At 43.2% G+C, this 14546-nt stretch overlaps 3 protein-coding genes across 3 annotated transcripts; 2 read left to right on the top strand and 1 right to left on the bottom strand.

The window, feature by feature from the left end:
• The first annotated feature begins 697 nt into the window (after window positions 1-697).
• Window positions 698-3650, top strand: LOC117857865 (epoxide hydrolase 1). Its single transcript, XM_034740762.2, has 4 exons — window positions 698-1198; window positions 1318-1500; window positions 2454-2695; window positions 3158-3650. Exons 1-4 carry the CDS (start codon window positions 893-895, stop codon window positions 3402-3404), a joined length of 978 nt encoding a protein of 325 aa, XP_034596653.1. The 5' UTR covers window positions 698-892; the 3' UTR covers window positions 3405-3650.
• Window positions 3651-4244: 594 nt separating this feature from the next.
• On the top strand, window positions 4245-5714 carry LOC117854907 (putative disease resistance protein RGA1). Its single transcript, XM_034737169.1, has one exon. It carries the CDS (start codon window positions 4245-4247, stop codon window positions 5712-5714), a length of 1470 nt encoding a protein of 489 aa, XP_034593060.1.
• A 1529-nt stretch (window positions 5715-7243) lies between these two features.
• Window positions 7244-10780, bottom strand: LOC117858418 (cinnamoyl-CoA reductase 1). Its single transcript, XM_034741481.2, has 5 exons — window positions 10651-10780; window positions 10098-10252; window positions 9768-9950; window positions 8716-9068; window positions 7244-7775 (listed from the first exon to the last, which is right to left on the bottom strand). The coding sequence occupies exons 1-5, from the start codon at window positions 10772-10774 to the stop codon at window positions 7607-7609; spliced, it is 984 nt and encodes a 327-aa protein (XP_034597372.1). The 5' UTR covers window positions 10775-10780; the 3' UTR covers window positions 7244-7606.
• Between the last annotated feature and the right edge of the window lie 3766 nt (window positions 10781-14546).

The raw sequence follows: 14546 nt of genomic DNA, 5'->3' as shown, positions 1-14546 counted from the left end.
TCGTCCACCAAGTCACCAACCGCAGGACGCGACCGTCTGAGCGACCCATGCCGCTTGCCGCCCAGCGTTTGCCACCGCAAATGGAAGACTGACGCTGACACAGAAAATCAGCAAACCGAAGCATCCAATTTACATTAGTATTTTGAGGATATTTGAATTTATATCGGATACATTTTATATAAAAACAGATAAACACAGAAAGTACCTTTATTCGAAATACTGTCCACCTCTAAAAACTTACCTTAATTGCTACTTTGCTAGCGTTCGCCGTTCACCGTAAAATCGACTTCCCTCCCCACGTCCCCCTCCAGTGTATCACCTCATGAACCACCTGTACAAATTTCAAATCGATTCAACAGTACAATCTCTTGTATAAAATGCAACCTCACCTAAAGTAGTCCATTTTCAGTCCATTTTACAAAGGCTAACAATTTCAGTCCATTTTTCTATTTTTTTTTCCTGCAAGGGATCTACCATGGAGAGGACCAATCTTATTACAAATTCTCGTATCTCCAGACGAATGCACACCTATCTTCGTATGATGATATCGCCTTTTCTCTACGACAAGCCGGTTAAAACTTAGGGGGCATTTGGTTCCCTTTGTTTATTTTTAGCACGTGTCATATCGAATATTTAGATATTAATTAAAAGTACTAAACATAGACTTAAAAAACCCATTACACAAACTCTCGCCCGCGCCGCCCGTCCGTTCGGACGCCTCGCACGCCCCAAAATACCCCAGCTGCGTGCTGCGCTCCCAAAGCCACCCGCCGGCGGCCCCCCGCTACAAAAGCAGGCGGCTGCGCGTGCGCCACTGGTAGCAGGCTTGCTGCCTGAGTGAGCCAGGGCGCCTCGGTGAGCACTGGAGCAGAGAGGAGGGCACAGGATAGGGATGGCGGCGGTGGTGGATGGGGTGCGGCACCGGACGGTGGAGGCGAACGGGGTCCGCCTGCACGTGGCGGAGGCGGGGCCCGAGGGCGGCGCCGCCCCCGCGGTGCTGCTCCTGCACGGCTTCCCGGACCTCTGGTACGGCTGGCGCCACCAGATGGCCGCCCTGGCGGCGCGGGGCTACCGCGCCGTGGCGCCCGACCTCCGCGGCTACGGCGATTCCGACGCCCCGCCCGACGCGTCCGCCTACACCACGTTCCACGTCGTCGGCGACCTCGTCGCGCTCATCGCCGACCTCGGCCAGCCCCAGGTTTCATGGCAGCGGCAATCCGTTCGATTCCTCGAAGCGAAGCTGCGAAGCAGCAATCACCTACTCGACGTTGACTTCTATTTTCTTCTTTTTTGGATTGGGTCCTCTGCTCGCGGCAGGTGTTCGTGGTGGGGCACGACTGGGGCGCCATCGTGGCGTGGCAGCTATGCCTGCTCCGGCCGGACCTGGTGCGGGCGCTCGTGAACCTCAGCGTCGTGTACCACCCGCGGCGGCCGGAGGGGAGCCCGCTCCAGACCATCAAGGCCGCCTGCGGGGAAGACCACTACATGTGCCGCTTCCAGGTAACAAGTGGAGTACTCTGCTTCCATTCCCATTGTGTACTTGTACTCACTACTCAGGCAGAATTGACCTTTATTTATGATGAGTAGCCCTGTTCTGTCCTCTGTCCTGGCAACCATTAAATGGACGAGGTTTGGCACTGGCGATGGACTCGTTTAATTTGGCAGATTGGTTGGATCGATGCTGGAACGATTACTTGGTGCCTACTTTCTGTGCAATTTGTATTCTCCTGGCTGCTCTAAAATAGCGAAATGAAGGAACAGATTTGACGCCAGATAATACTGCGAGTGACCAATAACAACTATCCAGAATTGTAGATAGATAAGGGTTACGAAATAACTGCTAATTGAGAGATTGCTTGATTTAGAAGATGAAGAAGCAACCCTAGACTTGATTGAGAGATTATTAGCAGATCATTTTATACAAGCTTAAATACTCAGTCCATGATTTCATTTTTCCTAAAAGAAAGTAGCATCAGCAAACCACCAGTTAATAGCATTGCTTCTTGGAAAATATCAAACCTTCTTTGGGATTCTACCAACTGAGCATATGCACGCAGCAGCGGGTCTTTCAAAGCTGTAAAAAAATTAACAATTCAGATTGTCTCAGTGACTTCAGAATGACCCAAAAATAACAGGGGTCAAGGTCGGCCAGTGAGACGATGGGGGATAAGCTTCATCGTCTAATAATCAGTAATCGGTCTTGAATTCCAAGATTTTTCTTCATTCTAGATCTTCAAGAACAATAATAACTCTTGGGATGGCACTCTCTTGAAATCCTCAACTTCGTAACACCCTTTGAATATAAAATGCAGCATTCCCTTAGTGTGGTTGTATGGAGTCAGCTATTGATTTTTATTTTTATATGATATACTTTGTGCATATTGATATCGCTTGAGACATGATTTTTCTTTTGAGAAATATTGCGCATCTGAATTGCATAATGATGCATGCAGGAACCTGGAGTTGCTGAAGCTGAATTCGCTCAATATGATGCCAAGTATATTTTTAATAAGACATTTGGCATGCGCAAGCCAGCTCCTCTTGTTCTACCCAAGGACAAGAGCTTCTTTGACTCACTTGATTCAGACGGAACATGCCCTCCATGGCTATCAGAGGAAGATATTTCCTACTATGCAGAAAAATTTTCAAAGACAGGCTTTACTGGAGGATTTAACTACTACAGATGCATGAACCTGTATGTCTTTTATGGTTCACTCTCACAATTTTTATTTTCAATTTACTTCTTTATTCAGGCAATCAATTATTTGCCATCCGCCAAGTCAACTTTCAGTTCACTGTTGGCCAGTGTTATTGTTATTCTGTAGTGCATACCTTTGTGATTTTACTGTTGATTTACTGTCGTTTGATGCCTTCAAATGTTTAAATGGTTTCACATTCTGTAGTGCATACCTTATGATTTTGAATTCACATGCTAGGAGGATCTATCACCCTGAAATGTTTGCCAAAACTTAAAAAGGAGAGGAGTTAATGACAGATGTACTGAAATACATTCATCTTAATAAACAATAGTTGGTATGTATGACTGAATTAGATTTCAGATAGTGTCAGCCAATCAAATTCAAACTTTATGTATGGGGGCTTTGTTTAGAACTGACCAAGGCATTGATCTCATCAGATTCATTTTATGTTCATGCAGGAATTGGGAGCTTTCTGCACCATGGACTGGTGCTCCGATAAAAGTTCCAACAAAATTCATTGTTGGGGACCTGGATATTACGTACAACACTCCGGGGGTACAGGATTACATCCACAAGGGTGGCTTCAAGGCAAGCGTACCAAAACTGGAGGATGTTGTTGTTATGGAGGGAGTGAGCCACTTCATCAATCAGGAGAAGCCTAGTGAGGTCTCTGATCACATCTGTGAGTTCTTTAGCAAGTTCTGATATAACGAAATCCTATGAAGCCTATAAGCTTTAGGGCTGCTTATGTGGCAAATACAGTTGTGGGATCACCATACTGAATCATATAAATAAAATACAATTTCTCTCTTGGAGCAGAATTTGTGTGGGTTCCCACTTCTTGGATCTTGCACAGTGCTTGCTATTTCCTCGCACTGGAGCAAAATGTAGCCAGCTTGGAATGTACGAACTGATACTAGCTGAAACCCAAATAAATCCACCAATTGCGTATCCTGTCCTGGGACATCTTTGTGCTGCTACTCTGGCAGCTGAATTTTGCACAGCGCAGCAAGGATTTTTGGAGAGCTTCGTTCCTCTTCTTTTTTACTAGTATATATGCTGGGGAATTTTTCGTGCCTACTATATGAGAAGAACTATGGCTCCATTGTAAACCTGTTAAAGGAAATACTATTCAAATATGTACCGGGCAATATTGCTGTTTCTTGGCAAGATTACAGTGGCAATGCCTTGATGGAATATTGAGCACCTAGAGGTCCTCCCTTGGACAACGAGCAAGTAAGTTTCTTCTCTGCCAGTCAGCATATCTTTCCTGCCTTATTACCAAGCATTGCGTGTTTGCAAAGAGGGGAGAAAAGATATGGTCCGTGTGTCTGAAAGCGAGATGGCGCTAATCTTTTCTGTACTGGTGTACCCGGTCGTCGGCTAATGCATCTCGGTCAGTGACCTGTGACAACCGTAACCGCACACATAATCAATGGCGAATAAAATTCCAAACCAGCATCCTACTACGTTCATACGTCCATTGCTGTTCAGTCAATGAGGAGTTAAAGGGCCTGGGGCAGGGAGGGGCATTGGTCCTTGGCAATGGAGGCGCTGCTGTCTGCAGTTGCTAGCGACCTCGTCGGCCGGTTGATCTCCTTCCTCATCAGCAAGTTCCAGGAGCCCGGCTCCACCACCACCGACGACGACGTCGTCAGGCTGCAGCGAGCGCTGCTGCGAGCCCGCGTCGTCGTCGAGGAGGCCGAGGCGCGGCAGGTCACCAACCGGGCGATGCTGCTGCAGCTCAACCAGCTGAGGGGAGAGATGTGCCGGGGCGCCTACGTGCTCGACGCCTTCACGAGGCGAGCCATCGAGCGCAGCAGGAGGAGACCGCACGCCACGGCGAGGCGGTCGCTCGGCTTGCCTCCGGGCAGTGACGCCACAGGTGAGCTGTCTGTTCTGGTGGACACCCTGGAAGCTGCGCTGAGCGACATGAGGGAGTTCATCGTGCTCCTCGGTGCCTGTCCACGTCTCAACCGCCAGCCGTACAGCTTCTACCTGTTCATGGAGACGTGCATGTTTGGCCGGCAGATAGAGAAGGAGCAGATCGTCAGCTTCCTGCTACAACCTGCTAAAGATTTGGATGTTCTTCCGGTCATCGGCCCTCACGAAGTCGGCAAGCGGACTCTGGTTGAGCACGCGTGCCTCGAGGAGAGGGTGCGAGAGAAATTCGCCAAGATTCATTATCTTAACAGTGATAATCTTATTCTACCGAGCCATGAGCATCATCAAGGGTTGATCGACACCGCTGCTAGATCTCTGTTCGTGATCGACCTCGCCGGCGGCGACGTGGACGAGGAGGAGCGATGGAGAAGGTTCCGCTCGTCCGTTCGCCGCCGCGCGCACGGAGAGAGCAAGGTCGTAATCATCAGCAGGACGGAGGCGCACTCGGGCCTGGGCACCGTGCCGCCGCTCAGGCTGCGCAAGCTGCGCCGGGAGGAGCTCTGGTACCTGTTCAAAGCGATGGCGTTCGGAGGCGCCGACCCGGAGGAGCGCCCGGAGCTGCTGCGCGTCGCCATGGCGCTGTTCGCCGGCATCCCGGACCTCACGCCGTTCGCCGCGGTGAACAAGATCGCCGCGTCGCTCCGCGCCGACCTGAGCGCGCGGTCCTGGCGCCGCGTCCTGAAGGTGTCCGCCGGAGTCACGGTGCTGCAGCTTGGCGCCGGTGAGTGGTGGATTTATTACCCCCGCGTGCCGGTGAAGGGCGCGCCGCCGAATGCTCCGTGCTTGTTCTACGACAGGCGAAAGTCGACGGGCATGGCACGGAGCGAGCTCCCGACGGTGACGATGCTGGAGGTTGGCAGCGGCGTCGTCTGGGCCGGGGAGAAGCGGTTTGACGTGCTGATGTGGCAATCCCGCATCCCTCCGTACGCGAGCTACGTCGCGACGTGCGACATGGAGAGAGCTGCTCAGGTGGAGGCCGGCAAGAAACGGCGTCTGAATAAGAGGAGGAGAGGCCAACTGGTTCGTGGCTCCGGCAAAGAGAAGGCGGAGCTAGGGGAAGACGTTCAGTGATGAAGGTGGAGCGGCGACGGGGAATGGAGGACGCCGGAGGGACGGCGTCGCGCGGAGAACACCAATGGTATGGATCAACAGATTGTGATGGTACGGTGCTCCAGCACTTAATTTTCAAAAAAACGGTGCTCCAGCACCCGAGCAGACTGCCAGGAATGCAGCAGCGTTTTATCTGGCCAATTTACACACCGCAGGTTTATGGGGGTACATGTATCATGTATGCCGGCTTTTACTGGTATTGATCGCTTGTGTACAAGAGAAATGCTTGGCTCAGTCAAGACAATGATAATTATTTTTTTTTGCCAAAATCAACACAAGGGCACTCAAACTAGTGGCTAATATGGGTCAATTTGGTATAGCTTGTCTAAAAAAATTATGGATCTGTTAAAGGTAGATATTGGTAGCACTAAGAAATTTTGGATCTAGAACTAGACGTAAGTCAGGAACATTTAGTGAATAGTTTTGTTTATAGTGCAGACTAACCTTTGATGCTTCTCAAAAGGCGTCTCCACCAGTTTTTGGTGAAGACGTGGTGAAGACGTACCAAAGGAGCAACTTCAAAACGGCTTCACCATCGAAACCGAGGAGAAACCATAAAACGGCTTACACTAAAGAGGAGGAGACAAAAAAAGTGGCTTCACCAACTTTTCCTCCCTTTACAAGTATTAATTGACCATAAAATTATCCATATTGACGTTGAGAAGCCGTTTTACTACTAAACGTTTTCCAAAACAGTCCACTGGAGAAGTCACTCCACCAGAGGAGCCAAAGCCGGAGCCATTTTGATAGGAGCCGGAGCTCTACCAAACGGTGCCTAAATATAAATATTTGGACTAGTTTAATCTACTGTGTACAAACTACAGTTCAACCTGAATCTCGAAGCTGAAGTTGTGCAAGACAGATCCTAAGTCAAAGCACCCAGTTGTGCAAGACAGATCCTAAGTCAAAGCTGAAGTTGTGCAAGGCATTCGTGGCCTCGTGGGTGAGCAGAGCTAGGAAGACCTGGGCCGCAGTGCGGTTCGGAAGAAAGAAAAGAGGAATGGACAATGAAGGACGAGCACTATCGATAAAGTAGTGAGCTCGGGTGTTTTGGGCCTTCATAAACACCTAGGTGTGATATAGTCTTTCCCCCCCTATGCTTTGTGTCTCATCATCTAAGGACCGTAAAAGATATCTTGATAAGCTATTTCAGAGGAAGTTTAGGATCAATCAAGCTACTGATGTAAGAGCAGGTTTGACGCACAGACAGAGCACATACAACATATCTAATATGTTTGCCAAAAGCAAGCAAAGGGCAGTCACAGAAACCAACTGAGCAGATACTTTGTTGGTGTTTTGTAGCCGTTAACCTACCGAAAGTATTCCTGAGATAGTAAATTGTTAGGTGGGGAAATCATCGGATCTGAAGCTTGTGATAAATCAATAGACATAAGACACAAATTTATACATGTTTGGGCTATCAGAGTAATGTAATACCTTACGCCATATTTGAAGTGGAGTATATTTATTACGCTATGCGCTTGGATGTATGAGGTATGAGTTGTGAACCCCTGCCCCTTTATATATCTCAAAAGGTTACAATGTATAAGTCTTGATAGAATTACAAGGTAAAGGTAAGAGTTCTATTAGGATTACAAATATACTCAAGAATCCTAATATGATCCTATCTTCTTCCTTCCTTACGGTTACTAGAGGATCTATCCCCACACTTGTGCCTTTGCTTTATAAATGAAGACCAGCTCCAAATTTCCTATATATTATTTAAGAATAATTTGAGTGGTTATTCCCTTTAAAGCTTGAACAATACTTCATACATAGTCCATGTATACCAACTAAAGTATTGACTCAACACCCATGTTCAAATCCTTTATTTAAATATATATCCTCATTTCTCACAGGGCTGACTTATGTGGCAGTATGGGGATATGACCATTTTCCTGTAGGCTGATCACTGTGTTGTATGCACTTTCCTTGAAAGGAGTGAACTTCATACCCAGAGCCCTGAGCCGTCGCACAGAGAACTTGTAAGGCTTCACCATCGGCGTACTGTCGTTCTCACATCTAAATAATGGGCAGACAAAGACAAGAGAAATTAAATTTGTAAATCAAAATACTACCTTTTCATTTATGGAAGCTGGGACCAAACTAAGTTGCTCTGATGATAGATATTTTTTATATTTTTTTGGTGAGTGTTTAGGTTGTTAGTAGGAAAAAGAACCAAAAGTTAGTTGAAGTAATACATAGCACTTTTCTATACCGCACTTGATGAGTATGACAATAGTTTCACCTTTGCAGCAGCACTAGTAATGTTATGAAAATAATATTACTTTAGGTATTTTTAAAATTTGATGAAAACCTCTTTTTTATCATGGTCGTTGCCTAAAGTAACTCAAATTTCGAAAGAAATGTCAAAAACATCATGTAAAAGACTGTGCAACAATGGTATATACATGTAGTTTGCCATCACTTAATAACATATAAAAATGGCTACTTAGAATATTTTACATAATTAAGGAGAAATCCACAATATGCACTTGTGGCTCACTTGTGGAACCTGGACCTTCGTTCCAGTGAGACATCAAGGACATACAACGAACATATGAATAGTGATATTTTTGTGTAATACTGAGATGCAAATAAAGGGTAGCCAAATCTGTGCAACTCAAACTAATATGAACTCTAGTTTAATGCACACCAGGGACATCATTATAGTTTAATCTATATAGAAATGGACCTGGGAGCAGTATAATTGTATTCAAATTCTGAACACATAAACTAATTAATCCTCAAACTTCCGGTTGACACAGACTTTTTTTTAAAATATTCAAAATTTTATCTATGGTTAATCTCAAATTGGATTAACTTTAAGTTGGCAGTCTAATTTTGATTACTTTGCTTTATAAAATTTCATAGCTTTTCTAAAGGAATATAAAAGATTAAACAAGGCCACATTTGAATGAAATATATGTCTGAAATTTTAATGCAGAGTGCAGAGATTTACTTAGCGGTGACAGGATATTGTGGGAAGAGCCCTCTCAACATTTGAACAAACTTCGACCGATGTAGCACGTCACCTATGCAGAGGTAGCGTCCATGTGCATTCTGATCTTGGTACACCAAAACATGGGCAAGAGCAACATCCTGCACATCGACATATGCGGCAACTGCATTTGGATACGCCTTCTTTGTGCCATTCATGTAGGTGGCGACTCCGTATAAACTTGCGTTCAACGTTGACTGTAGCATTCTGCCTATCGTGACTGCAGGGACGACTATTATTAGTTGTACCCCTCTCTTTGATGCCTCTTCCACTGCAGTCTTCTCAGCAACTGCCTTTGCATAGCAGTACCAGTTCTATAATTCAATCATAATAAGTCCATAATATGATGCATGTTAATCATGGCAGGTGTGCTAACCCAATAATGATGGTTATATTCCCGTGTCATAAGGTTTTTACGAGACATGTTTATCTATAGCGTAACGTGCAATAATGTCAAGGAATGTGCATGCACTTTCATCATAAGTTATAGACCCATAAGGCAGGTGTACTACATATATGTGCCACTCAAAAAATTCTCAGTGGAAATTAAATTTCCAATATAATGGAAAATATGTACTGCATTTATAATGGCAAAGATTGTTAGTTTATTTATATGCTTCTAACAAAATTATTTAGTGACACAAAAATTATAGAGTTAATATAATGTGGCAACGAACATGCTTTCATAAAAAAAATGAGATGGCATCTGCAAGAAAATGTCACAAATAGCATTCAGAAATGGTCATTACTTGTGTGGTGATTGGCATGAAGGATATTTTGATATATTTCCATGACAAAAATACACTCTTTCTTGAATTTTTTGTCGGTGTATCACGTTAGAAAAGGTTTGTTGTGGTGTTACCTTAATTAGATTTAGTTAACTCCGCTGTCTCCTATTTATTTTCATCGAATGCTTATGTGATAACTAAAAAGGTGTGCTTCATTTACCAAAAATATCATTGAATAGTGTAATTATTTTTGGAAGGGTTCTTTTATATGGTAGAAGTGGTGACCTGTGTTTCCTTGCAGTACTCAAGGTCACTCCAACAACTCTCATCCAGAATCTGATTAGGGTTCCTCTTAGGGTTCATATGCACAGCTCCATAAGATGAGGTAAACACCACACGCTGCACTCCCATGTCTGCTGCAGCGTTGATGACATTCTTTGTTCCCTCAATAGCGACCTGCACAAGTTCCTGCATATTTTCATGACACGTTTAACATTTGTCTGTCGCTTCAATTGGAATAAATTAAATAGGTTCATGTTAGACATGGATTCAATAATCTTTCTGAGCATGTAGGAGACTTAGATAGATGGTACTTATTATAGGAAGTATTCTGACAGGATCATTCGATACTGGGGAGGCAACATGGAAAACACCATCACATAAGCTGAATGCAGGACGAAGTGACTTGTAGTCCAACACATCAGCACGGTACAGAGATAACCGTTCTTCAGCTCCATCGAGTGCATGCAGATGGGCGTTCTTGCAGTCCTCTAGCACCGTAACAAAAAATTAATCATTAATCTATAAATTACAGAACTAAAAACAACTAGTGAGATAAATATACACACTTCTTGCGGTCCACTGGAATCATGTTAGCAGATGCACAAAAATCAGCAACTAGCTAGCAACATTTTGTTTGAAGTTTACACAGTTGGCACCTAGTAATAAGAGATTGAGAGGTAAGAAGGCATTAAAGGGCGTGTGGCATGCTATATATCATACATGGCTGGTGAGGGTGGAGGAAGGAGATACGTTGGTGTGGCATAGTGAGTGGGAAAGCTAGGACAATGGGTGCTCCGACACTAGTTGGTGAGTCCTTTGAAAAATCCATGCAAATTTAGAGACCAATCACCCTTGATGGACGCATTACACCGAGTCGCTGACTCACCAGGGTCTCTTGCGGTGCCTCTTACAGCATAGCCACGGTGGAGAAGCTCCTTGACTAGCCATGACCCGATGAAGGCTCCAGCTCCGGTCACACAGACCAGCTGCTCAGTTGCTGCACCGAGCATTGTCGTTAATCCGTCTTGGGAGATGCTAGCATTGCCTTGAGCTCTTATATAGGCTATCTTGGTTGGCAACTATTGCTTTGATCACTAAAGCACATCTATTTTTAGTGAGGTGGCGTAAATTTCGAAAACCTAAAAAATGTTGTCCATGTGTATAGGCGCAATAGACCAAATAACTAACAGGTTCCTTAGCTTAACAATTTTTAGGCAATGGGTTGCAACATTGAAAATCAACGTCCAAAACATAAAAAATAAATTATGTTTCATATTCAATTCACTTATAACACTTGAATAGCGATGTACGCAATATCAGATACCAACATATGCAACATCACGTAGCAGCATTTATAATATTGAAATACATTGCATGAAACAATAAAAATTTTCAAGCACTTGAAATATAAGAGGTGCCAAAAAAAAACATGTTCTTTCACCCATCTCCATGGCCCACGAGCATGCCTCTTTAGCCGCTGATGTATTATTAGATAAAGAAGAAATGGCATGGGTTGATGAGCTAAAAAAAATTCGTCCAGTAAAAAAAACAGTTCCATTTTTTCCTAAAATGCACGGCCACATTGCATAGATCATGTTTGAGCATGTTTATTGTCTACAGTCGGCCTCTATGGTAAAATGTGTGGGTGAGCTAAAACAGACTTATCTATACTAATATGAAAAACATCAGTTACGCTGTAGTCTTCTTTCTAATTGTCTTTATTGGCCTCTATGTTAGGACTAGTCGAGGGCTTGAGGCAAGTTGTCATCGTATTCTCTAGGGGAAAGTATAGAGCCCACGCAAAACAACAAGAATGAAATGAAAAACACATGTGGCTTAGGGCAATAAACATATTGCACGACCATAATAGGTTGTCATTTTTGTCGTACAAATGCATTGGCTATAGGAAAGCTAACTGAAAATGATGCAAATTAAAAGCATGATGCTTACAGCTTTGAAATTAAGATGGTACTGCAAGAGGTGGACACATGAAGTAAATTTCTCATAATCATTTCACCCACCTAAACATCAGAGTTCTTTTATTTATATTCTGTTCCTGTATATGACCAACAAGGAGTCCTCTACGCAAATTGATAAACCACCCTACACACTTTTATATTTTAGGAAAAGGAAATGTTTTAGACCTCTGCCGGACGCACACAGTCAAATTCTCACAATATTCTCAAGCATTGTTCACGAGGGCGCAAGAGGGGGGGGGGCACACAAATGAAAGGAAACAATTACAACCAATTTGCAAAGTCTATTACTGGTTCTCCACTATTTTTGTGAAAATATTCAAAGCAATGACTTCTTGCTAGGTGGACTGTCTCCCTATCTGCACGCTGCAATAGTGTCCAAAATCATAGCTAATATGTTCTCTCTAAAAGTAGCCTGCATAAAAGAAAAATTGTTTTCATATTAAAAAATAAATCATTGTGTACATCAAATACCCCACAGAAGTTCTACAACCCCACAAAGATCATTTTTCTTCTTCTTTTCTATGCCTGTTAACCAATTCCCCAAACATATGAACTATAGATCTAGGTGAAGTTAACTCGGTAACAATATGAACAATCCTCAAAATTGCTTTGGCATGGTAGTCAAATAAGATGTGTTTAGTTGTTTCCTTGCAATAAAAGAAACAACACTTTTGCCTCCCAAATCAATTCCTTTTGGCCAAATTATCCTTTATTAAAATTATTTCTTGTTGGAGGTACCAATTTTTAGAGGATTTTTTAACTTCCATATGAATTTCTTACGGTTGGAAATTGGTTAATTAGGTATTGATACATTGATCGTACGGTCCCATGTTTTTTTTGATGGTAACAGGAGAGGAGAGCCCCTACTGATTATATATATTAAAGGAAACAAGAGTTTAGCTTACAAATAAAACCTCAAGAAACATAAAAGGAAACAAAAAAGATAAGCAAAATTACAATTGAGAGTCTAGCCATAATTGCATAGAATATTTGTGTGATGTCTCTGCTCTACAGTCCCATGTTTATGTAGGTTGAAGGTAAAAATATCCCACTCGTTAGAAATCTGAAAGTTATTTGAGCTACCGTATTATGCCACACTGTCAACTTATCCCCCTACTAGAGCTCTTTGAAAATAGATATTGAGTGGCATTTGATGTATCACATTTGTCATTGTAACATGAGGGTAATAATTGACTATCTTATACAGGCTAGAAAATTTTTCCTTAAGTGGTTTAAGTCCTATCCAGATCTCCTACTAGAATCTGGTTTGTGAACCATTTTTTATTTTGAAGGTCCCACCCAGAAAATCCTAGCTGAGCTTTAAAAAACCTTTTCAAAACCACGAATCACCAAGTTTGGTTGGATACTAAGAAAAGCTGTGCACAGATCATGCTAAATATCTATAGGTGGTGAACTAAGCGTAGTTACTATGATTTCTTGTGGTAGAACCTACCCACTCGGTTCGAGTCCTCGACTTGGAATATTTCCTAGATTTATTCTAGGAATTAACAGATGCTAAATACTATTCTTTCAGTGGTACCTAGACGACATGTCCGTCTATAGTGAGGTACACGCAATCTCGAGATCTGTCAGCCCAGTCTCTCGAATATGCTCATAGGGATTGGGTTGCATGTGTATTCATAGGGATGAGTGTGCATGTGTATACATGAACTTATGCATCTATATGTGTTTTGCAAAAGAAAAATAATATTGGTGTCTCTCGAATATGCTCATATGGATAGGGTTGCATGTGTGTATTCATAAGGGTGAGTATGCGTGTGTATACATGAACTTACTGTGTTTTGCGAAAGAAAAATAATATTGGTGTCTCTCAAATATGCTCATATGGATAGGGTTGCATATGTGTATTCATATGGGTGAGTGCGCGTGGTAACTCCTACGGTAAAGCACGTTTGATCTTGTCAATTCCTCGATGAAATTAAGTGAACGAACGGAAGGACAAAAGAGATTGAAAGGCACAGCTGGTTTAGAGAAATAGACATATTGTAGCTACTCGAATAGCTGCCTTGTTGGAAAGTTAGAATTAAATTCACGATGATAATGACTCTGGAAGATAATAGGACCACAAGGCTTGAAAGAGATCTAGTTCTTGCTATCGCTCCATTACTCTTGATAGAAGATTATTATAGCCCACCAAGGAAGTACGTCACACAAGTTACCTTTATAGCCCACCAAGGAAGCACGTCGCATGCGTAACCAAATTTGAAAACATCGTTTATGAATCTTGGATCATCCGCGGTATCGAACGTTATCAAAGTGGACGTTGCGACGACCGAAATAAATGATGTCATCGATCTGGATGACTTTTCACGTGATGGCATGTATCACGTCTTTTCTTTTAACGTGGCAATTAGATCTAGCAGGTAAAGTCGATTGCGATTAGATCGAAAATCTTGAACCTGGATTTGATTTGCTTCCACAATTTAAGGGATGCTGCAGAATGGGGAGGATTCACGAGAGGTGTCGCCGAGGACCTGCGTTCCGACTTCCATGTCGGTGTAGCTTTTTCTTTCTTTCTCTCCGTGGGTGACAAGGAAAGAGCCGGATGAAGAAGAAATAACGTGATTCCTGGGATGGATTTTTTTCTTCTTTTCCTTGATTTTTTTAATTTCTTGAATAAGTTATTCTACAAATCAACGGCTATGATTTATGTGAACTCCTGTACCTCCTGGGAAGTATCCGGCGCACTGTAGCAAAACCCAAAATGGAACTAATAAATTAGAGGTTCAAATTGAACATAATAAGTTTCTAACCACAGACTTTTAATTTTAGGGTCTGATTA

Source organism: Setaria viridis, chromosome 5, assembly GCF_005286985.2.
Source record: "Setaria viridis chromosome 5, Setaria_viridis_v4.0, whole genome shotgun sequence".
In the NCBI taxonomy this organism is placed as follows: domain Eukaryota; kingdom Viridiplantae; phylum Streptophyta; class Magnoliopsida; order Poales; family Poaceae; genus Setaria; species Setaria viridis.
The sequence above is the reverse complement of the archived record's forward strand: the minus strand, read 5'-3'. Positions and strand labels throughout refer to the sequence as shown.

What these genes read in the sequence shown, in the direction of transcription:
- LOC117857865 (XM_034740762.2), top strand. Translation starts at nt 893, where the DNA reads ATGGCGGCGGTGGTGGATGGGGTGCGGCACCGGACGGTGGAGGCGAAC. An exon ending in CCGACCTCGGCCAGCCCCAG is followed by an intron (nt 1,199 to 1,317) that starts GTTTCATGGCAG and finishes TGCTCGCGGCAG; the next exon opens with GTGTTCGTGGTGGGGCACGA. An exon ending in TACTACAGATGCATGAACCT is followed by an intron (nt 2,696 to 3,157) that starts GTATGTCTTTTA and finishes ATGTTCATGCAG; the next exon opens with GAATTGGGAGCTTTCTGCAC.
- LOC117858418 (XM_034741481.2), bottom strand. Translation starts at nt 10,774, where the DNA reads ATGCTCGGTGCAGCAACTGAGCAGCTGGTCTGTGTGACCGGAGCTGGA. An exon ending in CCCCAGTATCGAATGATCCT is followed by an intron (nt 9,951 to 10,097) that starts GTCAGAATACTT and finishes GAAAATATGCAG; the next exon opens with GAACTTGTGCAGGTCGCTAT. An exon ending in CAATATCCTGTCACCGCTAA is followed by an intron (nt 7,776 to 8,715) that starts GTAAATCTCTGC and finishes CCCATTATTTAG; the next exon opens with ATGTGAGAACGACAGTACGC.
- LOC117854907 (XM_034737169.1), top strand. Translation starts at nt 4,245, where the DNA reads ATGGAGGCGCTGCTGTCTGCAGTTGCTAGCGACCTCGTCGGCCGGTTG.